The following is a 21889-nucleotide window of genomic DNA, read 5'->3' as shown; positions in this document are numbered from 1 at the left end:
TTAAAGTATACGGATAGTAACTTTCTGAGTCTATTTAAAAATGTCCATCCGTCGGTCTGTCCGTCAGGCTGGCTGGTTTTCCATGTTCATTTTGTTGTGTGCATTTGTAATTGGATAAAATCGGTTCATTATTTCACATAGCCCCCTTACAATTTACTTGTGATTGAAGTAGATAACTAGTTTTAACATAAACTAAATATATGTATATAGATAATGTAAAGAAATCAGCCGGCCTTCTAAGAACTAACATTTCATTTAAAAACTTATTTCAAAATTTTTTTTCAGATAATCTTCAAATTTTACCATAAAACATAATCGCACATCACACTACCAATTTATCTCTTTAAATTCCCTAATAATAATATATATATAAAATGGGTAAAGATCAAGAATTTCTGGAGGCTGCACGCAATGGCAATATTTCGTTTATCGAAAAAGTACTTAATCAAAAAGCCAAACGTGCTGGCCCTTTGGCAAGTCTAAGACGAGGCACCGGAGTTAATGTACAGGATAGTGGAGGCTACTCGGCATTACATCATGCCTGCATAAATGGACATACGGATATTGTGAAGTTACTTTTGGCACATGAAGCCACACCTAATTTACCCGATATGAGAGGTTCATCTGCCTTGCATTTGGCCTCCTGGGCGGGAGAAGAAGAAATTGTAAAAATGCTATTAACACATCCATATAGACCAGCAAATCCCAATCTGCAGACCATAGAGAAAGAGACACCGTTACACTGTGCCGCACAACATGGCTATACACAGGTGCTGTCTATGTTATTGGCACACGAAGCAGATCCTAATATGAGAAATACAAGAGGTGAAACACCTTTGGATTTAGCCTGTCAATATGGACGTTTACAGGCAGTACAAATGCTAATAAGAGCACATCCGGAGTTAATAGCGCCCTACACCAAACAAGCTACTGAAAATCAAGTTAACAATAGATCACGACACTCATCACCTTTGCCACACTCTGGTTCAATATCAACACCATCACCATCCTCACCATCGGTGCTATCTTCACCAGCTACACCTACACGCTGTGTATTCCCACACACCTGTCTACACTTGGCCAGTCGTAATGGCCACAAACAAGTGGTAGAGGTTTTATTAGGGGCCGGTGTGAATGTCAACTTATTAACACCCTCAGGCTCGGCATTACATGAGGCGGCCTTATGTGGCAAAGAGTCTGTGGTGCGTACATTATTGAAAGCTGGTATTGATCTTAATGCCACAGATGCTGAAGATCGCACTGTTTTGGATATACTTAAAGAATTTCCAGCTCATGTAACCAAACACATTATAGATGTTATAAATAGTAAGTTTTTATTTTTTAATTACTATAAAATTAAACAAAAAAACTAATTAATTTTTTAGATTTCCGCAATCAAATGGATACGGATGACAGTGAGGAGGTGATCTATCGTCATCAGCAACCACCCCAGCCGGGTCAACGTAATCACAATGTGGTTGGTCATTACCAAAAGCAACAACATAATAATCATTATCATTTCAATTCCAATAATCATTTACTCAATCATTCGCTGTCTATGCAACAATCTTCCTATAACAAGCAGAGATTCAGTTCCGGTGCCACATTCAATGGTGGCGGCAAATCTTTAGATAGTGGTTTACAATTGGATGAAAACTCTCCCAGTACGGGTGGTAGTGGCAATAATCGTTTCTATCATGATACTTTAAATTCACCCGTGCGTAGTCAATCGAATACGTCTCAAAAGTAAGTTATTCTAAGAAATTGTTGCTTAATTTTAGTTAGTAATTAATCTATTTTTATCCACTTCTAGCGACATGGGTGTTAGTCCTTCATCATCAATAAGCAGTTTTGAACCAGCTTCAATTTCGCCCAGATCTAGATGCTCAACTGGTAAGAAATAATGATTTAATAATGATTAAATTCTAAAGTAATTGTTAATGTTTGTGGTATTTTTTGGGCAAATTCAAAATTTTAAATATGCATTTTTTAACAACTATTTAGAAGATTCAAAAATCATTCATCGTCATTTTTATATGAAAGCTATAGAAATTTTCATACAATTCTATGTGATAACATAGAAATACAGTTTAACTTTAATTTGATTTGTACGTGTACGTGTAGCCTTCGATTTACCTTCATTTTTCAATATTGGCTGTAATAAATACATTTCCTTAAATAAATTGATGTTAACATTATGTACCCTTAGCGAAAAAATAATTCGACTCCATTCGATCCAAAAGTACGCCCTATATTTTTAAAAAGGCGTACCAAGGTATGGCAAAATTTTAAAAATTAAATTTTGAAATGCCTTTAACTTGGAAATAATAAGAGATAAATAGCTCACGCAAGCGTAGCCGAACGCTTTCCAAATATATAAAAATCTTTGAAATCGGATGGAAAAGAAAAAAATGCCACGTGTTTAAAAATTTTACATGTCGAAGGTACCCTACATTGAGCCCCCATTTTAATAACTTAAACTCGAATTCTCCTTGGCTATGCCCACTTCAAACTTTATTCTGATCGGACCAGCCGTTTAGAAATGCCAGATTTATTTCCAAAAGATTTCGATTCTGCCTTACTGTGCAGTGAGACAGTGAGAGAATGTAGTCATTTGAAGTTTGGTGTACCACATGATGACTGCTATTTTTGTGTTCCTAAAGAAAAACTGGCTTCTGAGTGAAAACACGATGGTTGGAAAACAAAATATTATAAACCTTGGGTTGGTTTCCAGAGATAAGATTTTTTAGACACCTCAACTGTGCGTCCATACCGTTTGGCATCTTCCGTTCTTGTACGGCCACAACGAAATTCAGTAAACCATGCTTAGCCTTAGTTTTAGTGATGTTTTTCTTCGGAAAAAATAATGCGAAATTTATTGTCACCTCAAGTCTGCTATCAATGGCTGTCAAACTAACTGACAGATGCCAAGTGACAGATGCCTGTTGAACATTGTTGCCCTTACAGTTAAGAGGCGGGAAAATTTTGAAAGGCACGGACTTATTTATGCGCCCTCGTAGCAGTAACATTTTAAAAATTAAAACTTTTTTGGAGACTGTCTCACATGTTGGCCCATAACGCTGGTTCCATCAGACGAATTTAGGTCTCTTTAGGTCCTATCATCCCTTGAACAGAAACAGACAGATGGTCTTATGGTCATAGACTTTCATAGAGACCCAGTAGTATATAGTGGCTTTACGAGAAATATTTCGATGTTTTACAAACGGAATGATAAAATCAACGCACCTTTTTGGTGATGGTTATAAAAATTGCTAATTTCCGAAAAGTTACAAGTAAAAACGTCAATTTTACAAATGGCTTTATAAATAACCATTAGAGTGACAATCAGTTGTATGGAAAAAAAATTTTGTTAAAATTTGTAAGAGTGCCGGGTGGAATATTGTGACACTAAGCCTAAAAATTAAGTGCTGAAAATTTTAGCCAAATCAATATGACCCAAAAACTGTATTATCGCCAAAGTTCGGAAAAAATGCAAATTTTTCAGTTTTTGTAAAAATGTTGCTACTGAATAAATACGTTTGCAATTGCATGCAAAAGATATAATGAGATATAAATGATAAAATTTGGTTAAAATATGTTAAAGTTATTACAAATTCGCCAGACCATTAACGTGTCTCAGGCCACTTGAACTAGAAATGTAGTAACAAAATTAACATATATCGAGAAAAATTAAAATAAAAGCTAAGTTTTATTTAAAATATATCCGTATTTACTTGTGTATGAGTTTTTGTCTTCGTAGGATAGCGTTAACCTATTCGCAGGTATGGCCATAAAAAAAATTTTTTTAACGGCTGTTTCGAATCTCCATTTTCATATTTTTAAAAATTTTGTTAAACACATTTCAGAATTTTTTGATCATCACATTGGGATTTATTGAGATCAGAATAGGAAATAAAAATATGAACAAATTTTGTTAATACCTCTTACAGTTTTTCCGTACTTGCGATTTATATTTTGTGATTTTCAAGAAAAACAAATTTTTTGTCCATATTTTGGCGAATGAGCCCAATTTCCTTACTGTTATAAATTTTAAGTAAAACCTATTCATAATATTATAGACCTGGTAATTTTAAATATGTTCTGAAAGTTTTACTAAAATCGGAGAACGTTAACCTTTAAATCGTGAAGGTCAAAGTCAAATTTTTCAATATTTGGAATTTCTAATGAAAAGATAGCGAAATGTTATATATTTTTGGCCCGAATTTTTACAATAATACCGTTTTTGGTCATGTTGTCCCAAAGGAGATACAAGGTTAATTTCCATTTTTTTTTAATTTAATATTCATTAGTATAAATAAATCTATATATTTCTAGAAAACAATGCAGAATGTTAACGAGTTTCACCTATTTATTTTATATAAATAGTAAAATTTTGTTTATATTTGAACTTTGACCTCGATGCGCTTCCAGAAATCGTTGTCCGATTTGGCTCAAATTTTCAGCACTTAACTTTTAGGCCTAGTGCCACAATATTCCACCCGGTACTCATTAAAATCTAAAAAAAAATCGACTGTCACTCTAATAACTATGTTTCCTTCAGTCAATGTGCGCCGAGAAAGACGATCGCGTGGCTTCAATTCCTCTACGAATTGAATCTTTTAAGAACTCAAACATAGATTATTTTCTTTCAGAGTAAACCTATTGCGAAAACGATCCTTAGTTTCTCAAATTAATCGCTCTGATGCCAAATGAGTATGTCAAATCAAACCAAATCAAACTAACCTCAAAACAACCGATAACTCTTACACAAAAAAAAACGCTTATTTTCAAAAGTTCCCAGTGGACGGCATAACATATTACAGGGAAAATTCCTTCTTTAGTCGTTCTGTGGAACAAATTTCTTGCTGAAGCCTTTCCTGTCGCTTTCAATGTAGGAAAATTCAAATCGAATGTGCCCACATATTGGGGGATTAAACCAACCAGATCAAAAATATCAAAAGGTTTCCATATATATCTATAGACATCGTCCATAGCTTTCTAAACTCCTCATAAGTAATGTGAAAGCCTTTTCCTCATTATGAATGAAGACCTAATGAGGCTATCAGAACTCTATTGCAGATAGATTAGACCACAAAACAAGCTTAATGATCTCTAGATATCCAATTTAATATAATTTCTAAAATATAGATAGATATTCTTAAATTAAAATATGGTAATAATTTGCTTTAACTATATTTTTCAGGAGGCGTTTCTAGTTTCGTAGGCAATCTACCGCCTATGAGTAGTTTTGGACCCGGAGGACCACCTAAAAAACCACCGCGACGTAATCTATCGGTATCACCCACAAACAGTGGCCAACCATTTAGTTACACTTCACCCAATCATCAACAACAAAACAACTATGGCAGAAGACAGACACGAAGTCCATCAAATGACAGTCCCTATTCCCATCAAAGTCACGGCAGTGTTGGTGGCATAAGTTTCGATGAATCGCAACTAACAGAACGTCAGAGAGGAAATCGCTTGTTTGCTAGTGCCCGGGAAACTGCACGCACATCGGGCGGAATATCATTAAGCTCAAGTAGTAAGTGCTAAAACTTTTTAAAACATTTCAATTATTTCCACAAAATAAAAAAACAAATATTCTATTCATTAAGCTGATATGTTGGAGAAACGTCATCATAGTGATGATGTAGAGAATTTAGTGCCAAATTCAAATCAGGAAATTACAAATTCAATGAAGAGACCAAAACCAGCACCAAGAAATATAAATAATATTAATGAGGTTACAATAAGTAACGAAAATTCCACCCTGAAATCATACAATCCAAATCGTAAATTAAAGAGGAATCGCAATAGTTAGTAAGTATTTGGACAAGTTGATTAAAAACCGGTATTTATAACTCGAAATATTTTCGCAGCTCCTTAACTTTGGGTGAGAAAGATGAAAAGGGTGATGAGAATAAGCCTCAAATACCCCAAAGTCCTACAAACTATAAACAACCACCCACTCCAGATCATCCTCCTCCCTCTTCAAGTCAGGCGGAAAAAATTATACACGAACGCATAAGACCTTTGAGTCAAGAATACAAACGTCGATCGGCGTTGTTGCAATTGCAAAAACAGCAACAATTATTGGTTGATATGGGTACTTCACCACTGCGGCAAATAAATATGAATAGCAACAGCAACAGCAACAGCAATAACAATAGTAACAACACGAATCTTACATCACACTATGATTACGCCTACATACAGCCCTCACCCACTAAACTTAATACCAATACTGTTTCATCCAACATCTATTCCACTATAGGATCCGGTGGCATTAGAGGTTCCATGGGTTCACTGAGTTCCAGTGTTTCCTTATCTGATCATAGTGGTTCCACCGAAAATGTAGAAGAATTTATTGGAGATCAACCATTTGCCGGCCTCCTCAAGGGTTCGGCTGCCCATAGTAGTAATAAGCAAAAAATAGAACCGGCTTATGCCACGGTTAATAAAGCATCCAAAATGAACCCACCTCAAGTCCAACTACCACCACCTAGACCACAACAACAACTGCCTCCACAAGCTCAGGTGCCCGTTTATGCAACCATACACAAAAAACGGGGTATATCGATAACAGCTCAAGCTGCAGAACAGCAAAATGCTTACAAAGCAAGACCTCCTATACCAGCCAAACCGGTTGTACCCGAGAGAAGACTTTTCAAAGCACAAACACCACAACTGCCAACGGCAGAGCCGCAAGACACAACGTCTGACTGCAACAACGAAATAGAAAATCAAGATCAAGAAATGAAAAATGACTCTGAAGACCTGTATGAGGATATCTTTGAAACAAAGACGATTGTGGAGAACAACATTAGTAAAATAAACGAACTCAAGCAAGAATCCCAGGAGAAACCACCCAGTGATATTTTAAGTCATCAGAGTTCCATCAACAGCTCTTCAAATGAAGAACAATCACAGTTGACTTCGTCACAACCTACTAATGAAAGTTCCAATGAAGACACAAGTTCCATAGCCAATAACTCGACAACGTCTCACGAGAGCAGCATTCTAAGTCCTTTCAATGCCGAAGAAGCTAGAAAGAAAATCTCGGAAATTCTCGAATCATTTGGTAGTAGTATACTAAATTCGGACATTTCTCCTACAAATGATTTGGATTTCGACGATACCGAAATACCAGTGGAAAGGCAAGAATTAGTAAGTCGTTTAAGGAAATCAGGTCTAATGCATTTGGAAAAGAAACTATTTGAGCATGGTTACGATAATGTTAAATTTATGGTGAGTTTCTAACACAACATCTAAAAAACATACTATTAAATATTTTTTTCTAATTGTTCTTTTCAGAATGCTATTTTCGAGGAATCAGATATAGAGTGTTTAAATATTTCCCAGCAGGATGGTGCCAAATTACTTAGGTTTATAAGAACTTTACCTAAAGCAGAATTTCTACCACAAGTTCCCCAGAAAAATCAACAGGAAAACAAATCTCTAACTGAATTGAAAGGTATTTCATCTCTGCAGCAATGGCTACACAGCATACAATTGCCACAATATATTGAATCATTTAAGTAAGTTAAATGCTACAATTTTAAAACATTCAAAATTACTTATGTTTTACCTCTTCTCTTTTCTATATAAAGCAAACATCTCTATAACACTCTGGATAGTGTTTGTGGAGTTTGGGATGTTGAGTTACAAACTGTATTGGAAATCAATAAACTGGGTCATCGTCGGCGTATACTACAATCGATAGCCTTTATCAAACATATGCGTGAACCGAAATCTGCCAAAACTCCCCTGGCTGAAAATAATGAGACCAACAAGATTTCTTTGAATGTTACCACCAACAAAGATGGCACTCAAAGGCAATCGATTAGTGGTTATCGCAAAAATAGGTTTGTTACAGCTTTTGTTAATATTTTAATTGTTTTTTGGTTAATTTTTCTGTTTTTAAAGACCTGCTCCTCAACCACCCACTCAGAAGGCTACACAACAAACTCCAACGGCTCAAACATCTTTGGATATACGTGCTCCTTCGGAGTTACTTTTGGGTTTACCTGATAACGTACGCACAAAGTGGCGTCATTCTGCAAATGATTTGCTCAACGAACAAATAAAATATGAAGTTTATGTAAGTATTACGAATTTTAAAAGCACTAATTCTGATATTTGCTCTCGTGTACAAATTTTAATATTCAACAAAAAGCTGATATTCATGCTTCTAAGGCGTCTGGGACGCTCAAAAGAGAGAAATTCACTTGTAAGGGGTTTTGAATTATTTTTTAATTTTACATTGCCATGAGTTCTATGTAGAGTATTTGATCTCCTCACGTATTATAGGAACATTGACTCCCTATGGATGTATATTTTCGATATTATTGGGTGTATTATTTTTTTTTATATAAACTGTTGGCCATTGTTAGCTATGACCTTTTCCCGTCTTTCTGGTAACATATGGATTCCGAGACAAAAGAACTGCTCATCTGTTGAGGCAAACAACGTAGTCGTACGGGACAAACCAGGTATTGCAACATGTGGCCTAGCGTTGTAATGATGGAATATTACGGTTTTACGTCTGGCCGCATATCCTGGGCATTTATCGGACAATGTACCCTTCAAACGGATTAGTTGCGTTCAGTACAGGTTCATAATAGACCCTTTAGCGCTATGGATATTTGGCTTTGGTTTCGATTCGGCTGGTTGGCCGGACTTCTGATACGATCTCTTAAGCTTCGGTTATCGTAATGGATCCATTTTTTCATCACAAGTAATGATTCGGTGCAAAAATGATTTTCTTTTATAACGTTCAAGCATAATTTGTATGGTACCCAATTTCCCTGCTTTTGAATGAATTCTGCTGCTTGCAAACGTTTTTAAATTGCTCCCAATAATTTTTCAAGCTCTTGTTGGATTTTACAACAATTTTCATGGAGTAATGCCTCCATTTCTAGGTTTTATTTCTAGATGGCCTGGGCGATCCTTGTAGTCCACGTCTGGCTCTGACCGAGGACTAAGAAGCCATTAAATTTTAAAAGACTTTAGTTTTAAATGTGTCACTTTCGATTCAATATGGTGGATCCATGTTAGACGGCGGTCAAGGTGAACACCAAGATACCTCACATAGTTTTGTTTTGATTATGTTAATCTGTATTGAGGGGCAACTATCTCCTCTTAAAGTAAATATGGCGTGAACACTTCCATTAAATTCTATCTTCATTTGTGAAGCCCTTTTTCAACTCATTGATGTGAGACTGAAGTTGTCCAGATGCTACAGATGCAAAACTGTATATGTGAGTTATAATTTATATAGGAGCGGCTCTAGAATACATCCCTTAGGTAGACCAGCCGATATTTGTCGACATGAAGATATGACATCTTTTGATCTTATTTGGAAAGATCTGTTTATTATATAACTTTTAAGTGATGTATATATATATAAGTCCATCGTGGCAGACTTTATCAAATGCTTGAGATATATCTATAAATAATGAAGAGCTATACTGTTTGCTTTCCTGATAAGTGTTGTTATTCGATGCACCTGTTCAATTGTATAGTGTCTCCTTCTGAAACCAAATTGATGGTCATGAGTAATGTTATATGTATCAAGATATGGTATAAGGTCGGGAAACACAATATGAGTAATATGGAGAAGTAACACAGGCATTTAATATGCCTATATATTAGTTGTGTTACTTTCTTTAGAAAGGGTATAGATTGTAGAAGGAGGTGGTGAAAGAAGGAGAAAAGTTTTTGTTGACAACTCTGCAATTGCGCCTTATGTTTGTTATTAGTGCATGTTGCAGTTCTTAGTTAGGCAGGTTACTTATCATTGGAGTAGATTGTCATGCTCTGAGACCTTTGAGGGAACCACCTCATTAATAATCGTCGGATTAATACAAGAGGGTGTACTATTTGGGGTAAATACATTTTATAAGTACCTATCGAATGTTTCGTTTTTTTCGGTAGTATTCATCGACCATTCTCCGTTTTGGAGTCATATAGCGGATTCGTAAACAAAGGGGTATTGTATTTCTTTCAGTATTCTTAGTATAGTCTAAGTTTTGCAGATAATTTCCACGATTTGATTCCTTATTATCCTTAAAGGCGATAAAAAGATTTCTAATCTTTTTTAGATAGACAGTGATTCTATATTTCCAGGACATTTTAAGTATATGTAATATCCCAAGGAGGCTGAGGGTGTAGATACTTTAACTATATTGCTCAAAATATCAATAAAATATTTACAGCGCGTGAACTATACGTTTAGAAGTTACATATTTATTTCCACTTTTACATCGCCCACTCGAGCAATAGTCATGCAACAAAATTCCAGCATGGCTTCCTCAGCAGTTGGAAGAGTACACCTTCTTCTTGTGCTGGTTCTATGGATTAGTATCTTATTCGTCCAGCAAATGATATGACTACAGGATCAATTTCGGTTTGACATTAATGATGATACTTACAGTTCAAGGATATAGAAAACTATATGACTAGCAATGAGTAGGTGGAGGATTTTCATACATTTATTATTGGAAAATATGCGCCTAAAATATGCTTCAAAATAATGAAAATATTATTTAAAAAATATGCACATATATTTTTGTGCTGAAACATAAACTAATTAGCTATGGCTTGCTCAATTTCCTAAAAATACACAACAGTGTTCCCAGTAATTAGGACTCTTTAATTTATACCAGGAATTAAATAGTTAAAGCTTTAAAATTACAACTATTTTTCCGAGAAAACAATGGATATTAGGCCGGGTCGATTTGTATGGATGATCAAAAAGTAAAAAATCGTATAGCAGAAACGCAATCTACGGAAAATTCTAAGAAAGTTTCCTCTAGAAACCATAGGTCTAAAATCAAATCCTATCTTGCGCATTTCGTATTTTATCCAATAAAAAAAACAATTAAAAAAATACACTAGTTTACAAATCAAACATTTTTGTTTGCTCATGGAATGAAACTTATATTTTCGAGAAGAGCTAGGGACGCTAGTTAATTGACCATTTTTTGTTTCCCTTCTATACGTCCAAATTTTGAGATATATGGGTTTTTATTTTTCCCCTGACCTGAGTACTACTAATGCATACTGTAGTGTACCGAATTGTGGTAATTAGGTATTCACATCGTTTTTGGGTACATAACACTCTGGCGAAGCTACTAGATACTTTCAGAGTTGTATTCTTTTGACAAATTCCAAAAAAAAATAACGGGAAAAAAATAAATACTGTTTAAAAGTGCATCTTTCCTGTAGATAAACGTTAATAAATCGCTATTAAATACAAAACTCTAAAGTAAAAACTACTTTAAAATGTCTTCTGGAAAGTGTAAAATAAACCCAGACCATTTTTGTTTTATTTGCGGAAAAATTATTCAGTCAAATCAAGGTTTTCCTATAACACAAACACTGCAAAATGCTTATTTACATTAAAAAATTTCGTAAAAGCTTTAGATAAGACAAAACCAGCATTTCAATATTTATGCAGCGTGTTCCCAAGTCTTTCCGAAGCTAAACTAAAAGAAGGCATATTTGTGGGTCGTCAAATAAGAAACATTTTGGTTGATACCAAATTTGAGTGTCTATTAACCGACGTTGAAAATGCAGCATGGAATTCTTTTAAACTTGTTGTTCAAGAATTTTTGGGGAATAAGAAAAGTCAAATTTACAGAGATATTGTTGTGAATTTATTACATAATTTTGAACTGATGGTGTAAATATATCCCTCAAAATTCACTTTTTACATTTTCATGTGGATTTTTTCCCGGAAAACCTCGGACACATGAGTGACGAACATGGAGAGCGTTTCCATCAAGATTTGAAGATTTTCGAGAGGAATTATCAAGGTTTTTGGGATCAGAATATGCTGGGAGACTACTGTTGGACTGTCGTGAGGGAGACAAATGAAAATAATTATAAAAATAGAACTAAAACACTTCACTTTTAATTTTTTTGTACTAATTTAATGTAAATTTTTATATGTTTCGTTTTTAAGAAATATCTCAAAAGTTTGACGTCCAGGATTTTTTTAATATTTTTTCCGAAGTTAGAAGACCTAATTACACAAATCCCCATATGTTTCAATTCATGAGCAAAAACATTGTAAACTAGTGATATTTATTGAAATATCATTGGATAAAAGACGAAATGCGCAAGATAGGATATGATTTTAGACCTATGGTTTCTTGGCGAAAAGTTCTTAGAATTTTCCGTAAAATGCGTTCTGCTATACGATTTTTCACGAAAATCATCGACCCGGCCTAATGGATATATTAATTATATCTTGGTATGAATAATTATTTAAAGCCATAATCTTTAGAGCTTCTATCTTGCGACTTGCCTTTTAAAATCATCAATATTTTGATCGTGCTGTAAAGTAGCATCCAACCTTAATTTTCATTTCGTAATAACCCAGCTGTTAAGGAAGTAGTTAATCCCATATAGACAGTATTTATCGCTAATGTCTGATAACTTGGCTGACTCCAATCTATATATTTTGGGTAATTTGATGCATATGTGCTATTCGTACATCAGCGAGAAGTCAATTGGTTACTTTATACATTCCACGTAATCTAGCGTAAAGACAATTGTATTTTTTATTGCTTAAAATATGCACGTGATAAAATAACTAGTCACGTAGCTAGTTATATAACTAGTTATCGCCCTAAAGGATAGGTAAAATCACTTGTTCAGTACAGTTTCCTAGAACTGCTGGGTATGACTATCAGGATCGGTAACTGTGCATGTGTTACAAAATCGTTCGGTAACAAAATCTCTTAAATAAAAATAAAACAATATTACCTTTGTTCCACATGTCTACTAACACAAAAATTTTAATCTCAATTATTTCGAAATGACAAAAAAAATATACACTATTGTTTTATTAAGCGGGCGAAATATGAATCTTGTCGATACATTTAATGAATTTTTGATATGAAAAATTCTAATTTTTTTGTAGCAAAATATTTTGAAATTATTATTTTCAATTGCTAATAGAGAAATGAAGAAGACTTAATGCCAATTTCTCGATATAGAGAGAAGCTAGTCGATAACATCTAATGATAATTCTATAACTAATTCGAAAAAAAAACTTTTTCCATTGACGAAGAAAAATATATTTTAATTAAAAACTTGGATAAAATGCTTATAAATATGTATTTTGAAGTTAAATATAACAAAATATGCATTATCAATAAAATATGCAAAAATATGCCCTAATAAATCAAGAAATTTTACAGGAAAATGTGCAATTCGGATAAATAATTATTCAACATTGTATTTGAACGTTTGAGAAAAAACATGCATTTGCATATAAATCCGCCCCCTACTAATGAGTATAGCGCAGTTTTTGTAAATCTACTCTTCGTGTCGGCATATTGAGCCTTGAATAATGTGCGTGAATCGATAAAAGAAATAATATAAACATCAATTATTGTTTCAAAAGTTTGAACTGAAGATCTTGGCCTTGATATAAGATGTTTTTCTTCCCTTGGGGATGAAGGCAATATTGTAAGTTGCCCAGACTTAATGTCTCCTTTAAGTCCACAAGAATGTTACCATTACAAATTGGAAATTTTTAAAAACATTCCCACACACAGCTTAATATAACTAGGACTGTTTTAATATTGAAAAAATTTCTGATAAATAAATCAGCCCTTAAACATACATACTAAACAAATTGGTTTAGTTTCAAAGACATTTCCGTGATTTCAATGAAAATAATTATATTTAATATAGCGTATTTTTAGAATTTCTTAAATCAATATACATATGTGTAACAAATGTTAAGTGGATAAATAAAATATTTGACTAAATAAAACATAATAGATAATATACTTTTAAAACAACCATCCGTATTATGGCAACAGATGTCAAGAAATTGATTTCCATACCTCAACCTAAGAAAACTTTGTAATCTTAAGACATGTAAGAGTATATACTTATTCCTCAATACTTTTATTACACATCTATATTTAAAATCTATATTAATTATAAATAATGGCTCTTTGGAAATTAAGAATAACAATATAACAACTGTTTCCTACCCTCTCAAAATTGAAAATTGTGTCACATTGTGATAAAAATAAAATTCCAATTAATTCATTGCAGTATTTAGGCTCAACGGTTGTGAAAGAATTACGTGGCACCGAATCGACACGCAAATCCATACAAAAACTAAAACAAGATCAACAGCATAACTCTGCTGCTGCTGCCGCCGCTACCAATATGTTAATGTCTTCCCAGTCAGAAACAAATGCTGCCCGTAATCAATCATTTAATAAACAAAAACGTATACTAGTGTCATTGGCCATCTCGCACAGGGGTGTTGAGTTCATAGATGTGAACAGCAAGGTATGTTTGTTGCACGATCCATGAATAATTTTCCTCACAACAATTCCAATTAAATGTATTTTTTGTTTTTGTGTCTTTTCTGGGATTTCCTTCATTTATGATTTGTAGAACACCATTTGTGAACATGAAATACAAAATATAAATTGTGCATGTCAAGATGCAGACGATCTACGACATTTTGCCTACATCACCAAGGAAAATGATGTGCACTATTGTCATGTGTTTTATGTGGAGAGTATGGTAAGTGTTGTTGTTAAATTGTTATTTAGACAGAAATTTTTGCATAAATTATGAATTAATTGTTTGCAGGACTTGGCTTCCGATATAATATTGACTTTGGGTCAAGCATTTGAGGTGGCCTATCAGTTGGCATTGCGTGATGGCATTACGGCCACTCCATTGGCCACACTAAACAACAGTATACTACAAGGTCTTGAATTTCCCAATCAACAGACATCGATCAATACTAAAACCCAAGAAGCGTAAGAAGACCAAAACTAATTTTAAATCTTAAAACTAACAAACAAACAAAAATAGTGTATTTTTTTCATACGTAAAGAGACTTCTTTTTATTTCTTTATAATTGAGTGTTTTTTTTTTAGTTTTAGTTTTTAATTTAAGTTAGTAAAGTAAGTCAGTGTTTTATGAAACGAACAAAAGAAATAACAGAAAATATTTAAAAAACGGTTCTAGTCTTAAACTTAAACAAAAATATATTTATCAAAACCATTATACAAACAAAGTGTTTAGAATGTTTTAACTTTAATAAGGGCGGAATGTTGTAAAGTTACAAATTGAAATTTTTTGCACAAATTTTACAAAAAAAACAAAATATTGAATTTTTTATATAAACTTTTTAGCACAAAAATGTTTTTACTTGCACAAACACCAACAACAAACCAAAAAAAAAAAGAAACAATTATTTATTATTGAGCTTAAAACAATCAAACCTTTTTAACACTATTTTATTATTGTTTAAAAATCATATTTCTTTATTTATTTAATACTTCCTTTTTTTCATTTTGGAGAAATGCATGATCACAAATTTATTCTATTTTTTTTTTCAACAACAAACAAATTTCAAATTCTAAATTCAAATTACAGTTGCTTAAAATTCTTCTTCATCTTCTTTCTTTTTTTCTATTTCTGTCTATTTTTAGTACTTATGAACAAGATCTCTTTCATACCACATTCATTGTTGACATTTGGTCGTTATTAAGGAAAATTTGTATTTTACATCAAAATTAACACAGAGATTATTTAGTGCCACAACTAGTTAAATGCTTAATAAATAATTTTAATAATTTTATTTCAATACGGATACTTTAACTCAAAATATTCATGTCACCATTTTTAAGTTTTTCAAAATTTCGAACTTTTGTTGTGATTATTCAAAAGTTTGCAAATCCGCAAAGGTTAAAAATTATGACATGAATACCTTCACTATTTACACAACATTTCAATATGATCTGCTTTAAAACTCTATATATCAAGGGTAATCAGTGCTTAATTAGATAAGAAAACCTTTCCAAATCTGTTAGAATATACTTTCTGTAAGTTAAATATCTAAAAATGAATAGTTTAATTAGATCCCACAAAAATGTTGTTAACATGTTATTTCTGATTAACATACTTTTTTTATTTTACCCAGACAATTAGATCCGAAAGAGTCCCGTCTCTCTCGGTCAAATATTGTCTACTCCGCGACAGCTGTATCAAACGAAAGATTTTTCCTAAGAGAAGAATCTTTGACGAATGAATACTAAATGATCTTTCATTAGGCACTTACACATCGTGCAACTGTTCGTGACTGCGAAATATCCAATTTTCCATGACTCTGGCGCGTAAATCTGGCAGATTTGAATTATAGCATGGGTTATGTTAGCTTTGAGGGCCGCTGTAGTTTGTGGCTTATTCGCATGGACCTGCGACTTAAGAAAACCATACAAGAACAAATTTAAGGGGGTCAAATAGCACGATATCGGTTGCCAGTTCACATCACCTCCTTGTGAGATGACCATGCCCTCAAATCGCTCTTGCAGAATGTCCAATGTGGCATCAGCTGTATGGCTCGCCGTCCTGTTGAAGCCACATGTCGTTGGTATACATATCATTCAATTCAGGCCAAAAGAATATGGCAATTACCGACCTATAAAGCTCGCCGCCGACGCTAATGGCCTGGCGAACGTCGTTGTCAAGGAATCATTGCATCACATGTGGATTGGAATTGTCCCAAATTCGAAAATTTAGTTTGTTAACGTACATATTTATCCAGAAATGGGCCTCACCGTAAAGTGGACGAAGCGCGCAGAACTTTTCCCGAACAAAACAAAATAGCCCATGGAGATTTGATAAAACAAACCGAATAAACGACAGACCCTATTGGAAGGCCCTTTACTTACCATTTGCATTACTTAGACATCATTTGGTCGACGCTGAATTATTATAAAACACATTAGACTTTTCGCGTTCTCTTAATATTCACTACAAATTTCTCAATAGAAGAGGGCGGGTCAATGAGTCAGTGACTTTTTGAATTCCCCTACTCTAAACTGAAGGGAAGCAATGTCCCTTTCAAAATTTTAGCAAGCTTCGCAGAATACCGCGTGACTTGAGAAGAAAAGGGAAAAAAGTGAATTTCGTGTGGTTTACTGATTTTTTGTTGTGGCCGTAGAAGTACGGAAGATGACGAACCTTCTGGACGCCCAGTTGAGGTCTCCACACCCGAAAAAATTTGCGAGAAATTGTGGAAGCCATAGACATCTCACATATCTCAGTGATTTAAATGATAAATGATCACTTGGGTATGATAATGCTTTTCGCAAGATCGGTGCCGCATTTGCTCGCAATCGACCACAAACTCAATCGTGTGATAACTTTGCAGGAGTGTTCAACCGCAATATGGACGAGTTTTTGCTCCGTTTCGTAAACGTGGACGTGGAAATGAGAATCCACCCCAACACACCAGAAAGCAAACAGTGGGTTTCCTGGGGTAAATCGTAACCAAAGAAGGCCAAGGTGGATTTTTCAGCGGTATAATCCAAATTGACTACCTTCAAAATGGTAAAACAATCAATGGTGACTATTATGCAACTTATTGGTTGGACCGCATTTGGCAAAAACGACCGCATTTGGACAAGAAAAAGTACTTTTTCACAATACAAGTATGCACACATGTGCAGTTTCCATGACAAAAATCCTTGAACTATGATCAGCCCTATTCTCCGGATTTAGCCACGAGTGGCTATATCTTGTTTCCAAACATGAAGAAAGGGCTCGGCGGAAAAAGATTTGAGTCCAACGATGAAATCATTTCACAAACAAATACCTATTTTGATAACCTCGACAAATCTTATTTTTTGGAACGGTTAAAGAAATTGGAGAAGCGTTGGACAAAGTACATAGAGATCAAAGAAGACTATGTTGAAAAATAAAATGATTTTGTATCCAAAAACCTGTATTTCATTTGACCCGCCTTCGTATAAAACCAGCCTTCAACTGATGCATTACCGAATTTTTTTTAATTGCTGATAACCGTATCTGTAAGTTCATACGATCAATGAGTTATATAGTCATTACTTTTAAGTAATTATTTTAGTGATACCAATGAAATGACTTACCCATTTCGTATATACAAATATACTTGATTATCTTAAGATTTTTGCAATTAAGGCAAGATTTTATTTCATTCTTACAATGTAAAACATTCAACAGTATCTATATATTTGGTTTTATAACCGCTTGATTACTTCGTTATCAATCATATCCAATCATTTAATACTCTCCGTAATTGCCATGAGCTCAGCCTGATAGACAATATTATGATCGGGAGCAGTGTTGCCAGTTTAGCCTTTTTGAGGCTAAATTTAGCCTTTTTATTTACTCTTTAGCCTCGAAATTTTGGTTGTAGCTTCGTGGCTTTTTTCTAGCCTTTTCTTAATTTCAAAATAGCCTTTTTTGAAATTAAAAAAGGCTAAAAATTTAGAGACTAAAGAGTAAATAAAAAGGCTAAATTTATATTTGTGAACCATTTTCACTTTTAATTCATTACTGATTTTCATTTAGCTTTTCAACATACTCAAGAATTGTGCAGTATTAAAAGAACAAATAACAATTGCCAATATCAAGTGGTTCAAAATGAAATAGAGTATTTTATATCTGAAAGCTTAAATGTCTAGCAAATTCTCTTTCAAGACAAAATTGTTATTACACATTATATTCATCATTATATAATGGACAAGAGCCCCACAAACACTTGAAGGCTTGTGATACTCGATGGCGATCAATAGCCGTTAAACGTCTTGTGGATCTATGCTTCGAGTTAAAACCCATTTTGTTTTAATTTCGTCAAACCAGCAATTCTAAAAAGCCAAACTTTTAAGTAATTAATACACTGATTATAATTTGACGTACCATCTTTTTTTAAAACCAGTATTGCACAAAGTACAAAAAGTAAATAAATCATTTGCTGTTTTCTGATTTAAAATTCAAGGAATTTGATCCATTATCGTCGCCAATTGAAAATTGTTTAATGTTTTTGACACATTTTTCATACTAGTTTGATGAATGAGAGATAAAATAAAGAACGTTTTAATTAGTGAAGATTATGACAAAAATAATACGACAAATTAAACTAATTGAGCAATTGCGACAAAGGTTCCCATATGAAAACTCTACGCAAAATCAATTTTTTTCCCGTTGATAATAAAGTAGTAAAACCAAAAAAAATATATTATGTCATATTGATAGTGAAAAATTAAAGTGCTGATAAAATTACGAAGCTTAAGGCTCAGGGGCAGAATATATTAAACTACAAATGGACAAATATAGAACCAACAATGTCCATGGTTAATCTAGTATTTAACTTTTTAGTACTTCCTTTAAGTAAAGCAGATGAATTTTATGAACATATTTTCTAATTTTTTATTTAAAAAAACCAAAATTCTTAATAATATTTTAGCTTTTTTTTGGCTTTTTTTCTAAAGAGGTTTAGCTTTTTCTGGCCTTTTTTTGAAGCCAATATAGCTTCTTTTTTCGCCAGCTCCTGGCAACACTGATCGGGAGACCAAATTTTTCGATTGCATTACAAATACCTATGAAGTGCAGTATTGTTTGAAAATATTGAATACTAATATTCATACTATCGAGGAATGTATGATTTTAAGATCGTACTACACTTCGCGCGTATCATAATTCTGCAGTGTGCTTTTTGTATAATTCTATCAATGTGCGGTTTTCAGGATAGTCTTCAATCGGTAACTACTCGATTGTTATTTCCTTTTTCTGTTATTTATTTTGCCTTGTTTTGAAATATAGGTCATTCATAACCTGGAATTATTCTTTTCTGATGAACATATGAATTTCCATCCTTTGCGGATTTACATTGAGTTCTCTCTCACATAAAATGTGATCAATATCGTAATGTTATCTGCATAATGGATAAAATATCACGTTGAGAGTGTCTTTTCTTTTTGGGTCATTCGAAATTTATACATTCTGTGGCCTATCCAAGCGGTTATATTCTGGTTCATATCAAATTGCCATAGGCAATCAGCAATAATCAAGGGCAGAGTGTTTTCCTTCTATATCAAACTTAACCTTGGTCCAACAAATTATAATATTTTTAACACGTTAGCTTTTAAAAATATGTCAGGTATTATCTGTTCGAAATCACTAATTTTCAACTAATATTGCGGTCAAAATCGAAAGCAAAAAAAGTGAGTGATAAAATATTTATAACCGTTCAAAAAAATCCAATATGGACTTTCAAAAAAAAAGGCAAAAGATTTGAAGATTCATCGTCATACTGTTTCAAAGGCCATTAAACAGTATAAAGAAGACATGAGCATTGAAACAAAATCTGGATCAGGAAGAAAAAAAGATCTAACAGATATTGTTGTGACAATAGAAGTCGAACAACTTTTTCGAAGATCACCGAACACGTCTATGAGAAAAGCAGGTCGTAAAGTTAAATGCTCTGATTATTTTGTACGCAGAGTCAAAGCTAATGCTTGGTTGAAGTCGTATAAAGTTCAGAAAGTACCAGAACGCAATTCAGAAAATAATGAGCGAAAAATTGAGGTAAAATAAAAAAGAACACCTGTTGTGTGATGGATGATGAAACTTAAGTAGTGGCAGACTTTTCACAACTTCCGCGTCAAGATTTTTATGTGGCTGATGGACGAGATAATGCTCAAGAATAATACTGGACAAAAAAACAAACAAAATTCCCCAAGAAGTTTCTTGTGTGGCAATCCATTTGCAGTTGTAGCAAAATAAGCCAATCTTTTCTGACATCAGGCATGATAAGCACAGAAATATATGTTACGAAGTGTCTACAAAAACGGCTTTTACCTTTCTTAAAACAACACTGAGTGCCTTCATATTTCTGGCCCGATTTGGCATCATGATCCACTATGGAAAAATGGCCTTAGAGTGGTATTCAAGCAATAATGTAATTTTTGTATCACTGGAGGCAAATCCACCCAAATGTCCAGAACTTCGGCATGTGGAAAGTTTTTAGTCGCTTGTAAAAACTGAATTAAGGGAAAGGTGCCCCAGGACATCGGGACGTTGTTCAGATATTTTGGAAATTGAAGTTGAAGTCATAAAATCAATATCATATGAGCTAAATATGCATTTCCTATTTCTCTATAGTTTGAGTAGATTTTCCTACATAAAAAGCACATTAAGTCTACACTTATATAGTTTACAGTTCATCTTATTGCTTTAGGTACAAAAAATGTATTATTATATTCAAAATTGTAGAACAGTTTTTCATTTAAACACCAACATAAAGCTCTTTAACAGAATAACAAATAAAAAATGGAGACGATTTAAAAACAACCCCACCAAATTTAAGCAAACCTTTAAGCTACTAAAGGGTTTATTATGCATTTCTCTAAAACTTTTGAACATTTCAAAAACTTTATCTATTCGAAACATAAGCATTTAATAAAACCGGTAAAAATACAAACAACATTTAACAATTTTACCTAATAAAACAAACAAAACAAAAACAAACATTTATTAAACAACCAGAAAAACTAAGTAATAAAAACAAGTTAATAAAAAAAACATATATATTTAACAATAAAAGAAAAACATTCCTTAAACAATTCATTAAATATATATAAAACTAAAACAAAATGTAAATTATTTAAATTTAAGAAACATACCAAACTGATAATGAAAAACCAAAACTAAACCAATAAAACAAAAAAAGTGGTTACTGTATTGTTGTTGAATATTTAAATATAAAAAAAAACGTAATAAAAATTAATTAAAACAAATCTCATAGATAAATTCAAAATTCATTCACAAAAAAAGCGGCAAAAACAATTTAAACAAAGAAATTAAATCAACGTTAGCAATTAGTTATCATATCTTCATTATGAAAAGAAAATCATTAATAATATTAATTAATTACAAAAAAGAAAAAAAATCAACAACCAAAAATTGGCTTTAGTAAAAATTTTAAAAAAATATTATAAAAAAAATGAAATGTTAAAATTGGTATTTAATATGAAATATATATAAACAAAACAAAAAATATATAAAA

The 21889-nt window shown here is 33.1% G+C and overlaps 1 protein-coding gene across 1 annotated transcript; it reads left to right on the top strand.

Annotated features, from left to right (window-relative positions):
* Positions 1 to 315: 315 nt before the first annotated feature.
* LOC135949000 (ankyrin repeat and sterile alpha motif domain-containing protein 1B) lies at positions 316 to 14914 on the top strand. Its single transcript, XM_065498458.1, has 12 exons — positions 316 to 1326; positions 1386 to 1746; positions 1814 to 1893; positions 5204 to 5545; positions 5619 to 5823; positions 5883 to 7251; positions 7318 to 7541; positions 7614 to 7868; positions 7930 to 8104; positions 14086 to 14328; positions 14437 to 14568; positions 14638 to 14914. The coding sequence occupies exons 1-12, from the start codon at positions 375 to 377 to the stop codon at positions 14812 to 14814; spliced, it is 4515 nt and encodes a 1504-aa protein (XP_065354530.1). The 5' UTR covers positions 316 to 374; the 3' UTR covers positions 14815 to 14914.
* The last annotated feature ends 6975 nt before the right edge of the window (positions 14915 to 21889 follow it).

This window comes from Calliphora vicina, chromosome 1 (genome assembly GCF_958450345.1).
Source record: "Calliphora vicina chromosome 1, idCalVici1.1, whole genome shotgun sequence".
Classification (NCBI taxonomy): Eukaryota; Metazoa; Arthropoda; class Insecta; order Diptera; family Calliphoridae; genus Calliphora; species Calliphora vicina.
The sequence above is the reverse complement of the archived record's forward strand: the minus strand, read 5'-3'. Positions and strand labels throughout refer to the sequence as shown.

Coding starts and splice junctions, on each gene's coding strand:
- LOC135949000 (XM_065498458.1), top strand. CDS start 375: ATGGGTAAAGATCAAGAATTTCTGGAGGCTGCACGCAATGGCAATATT. Junction 8,105..14,085: donor AAATAAAATATGAAGTTTAT/GTAAGTATTACG, acceptor AATTCATTGCAG/TATTTAGGCTCAACGGTTGT. Junction 14,329..14,436: donor TCATAGATGTGAACAGCAAG/GTATGTTTGTTG, acceptor TATGATTTGTAG/AACACCATTTGTGAACATGA.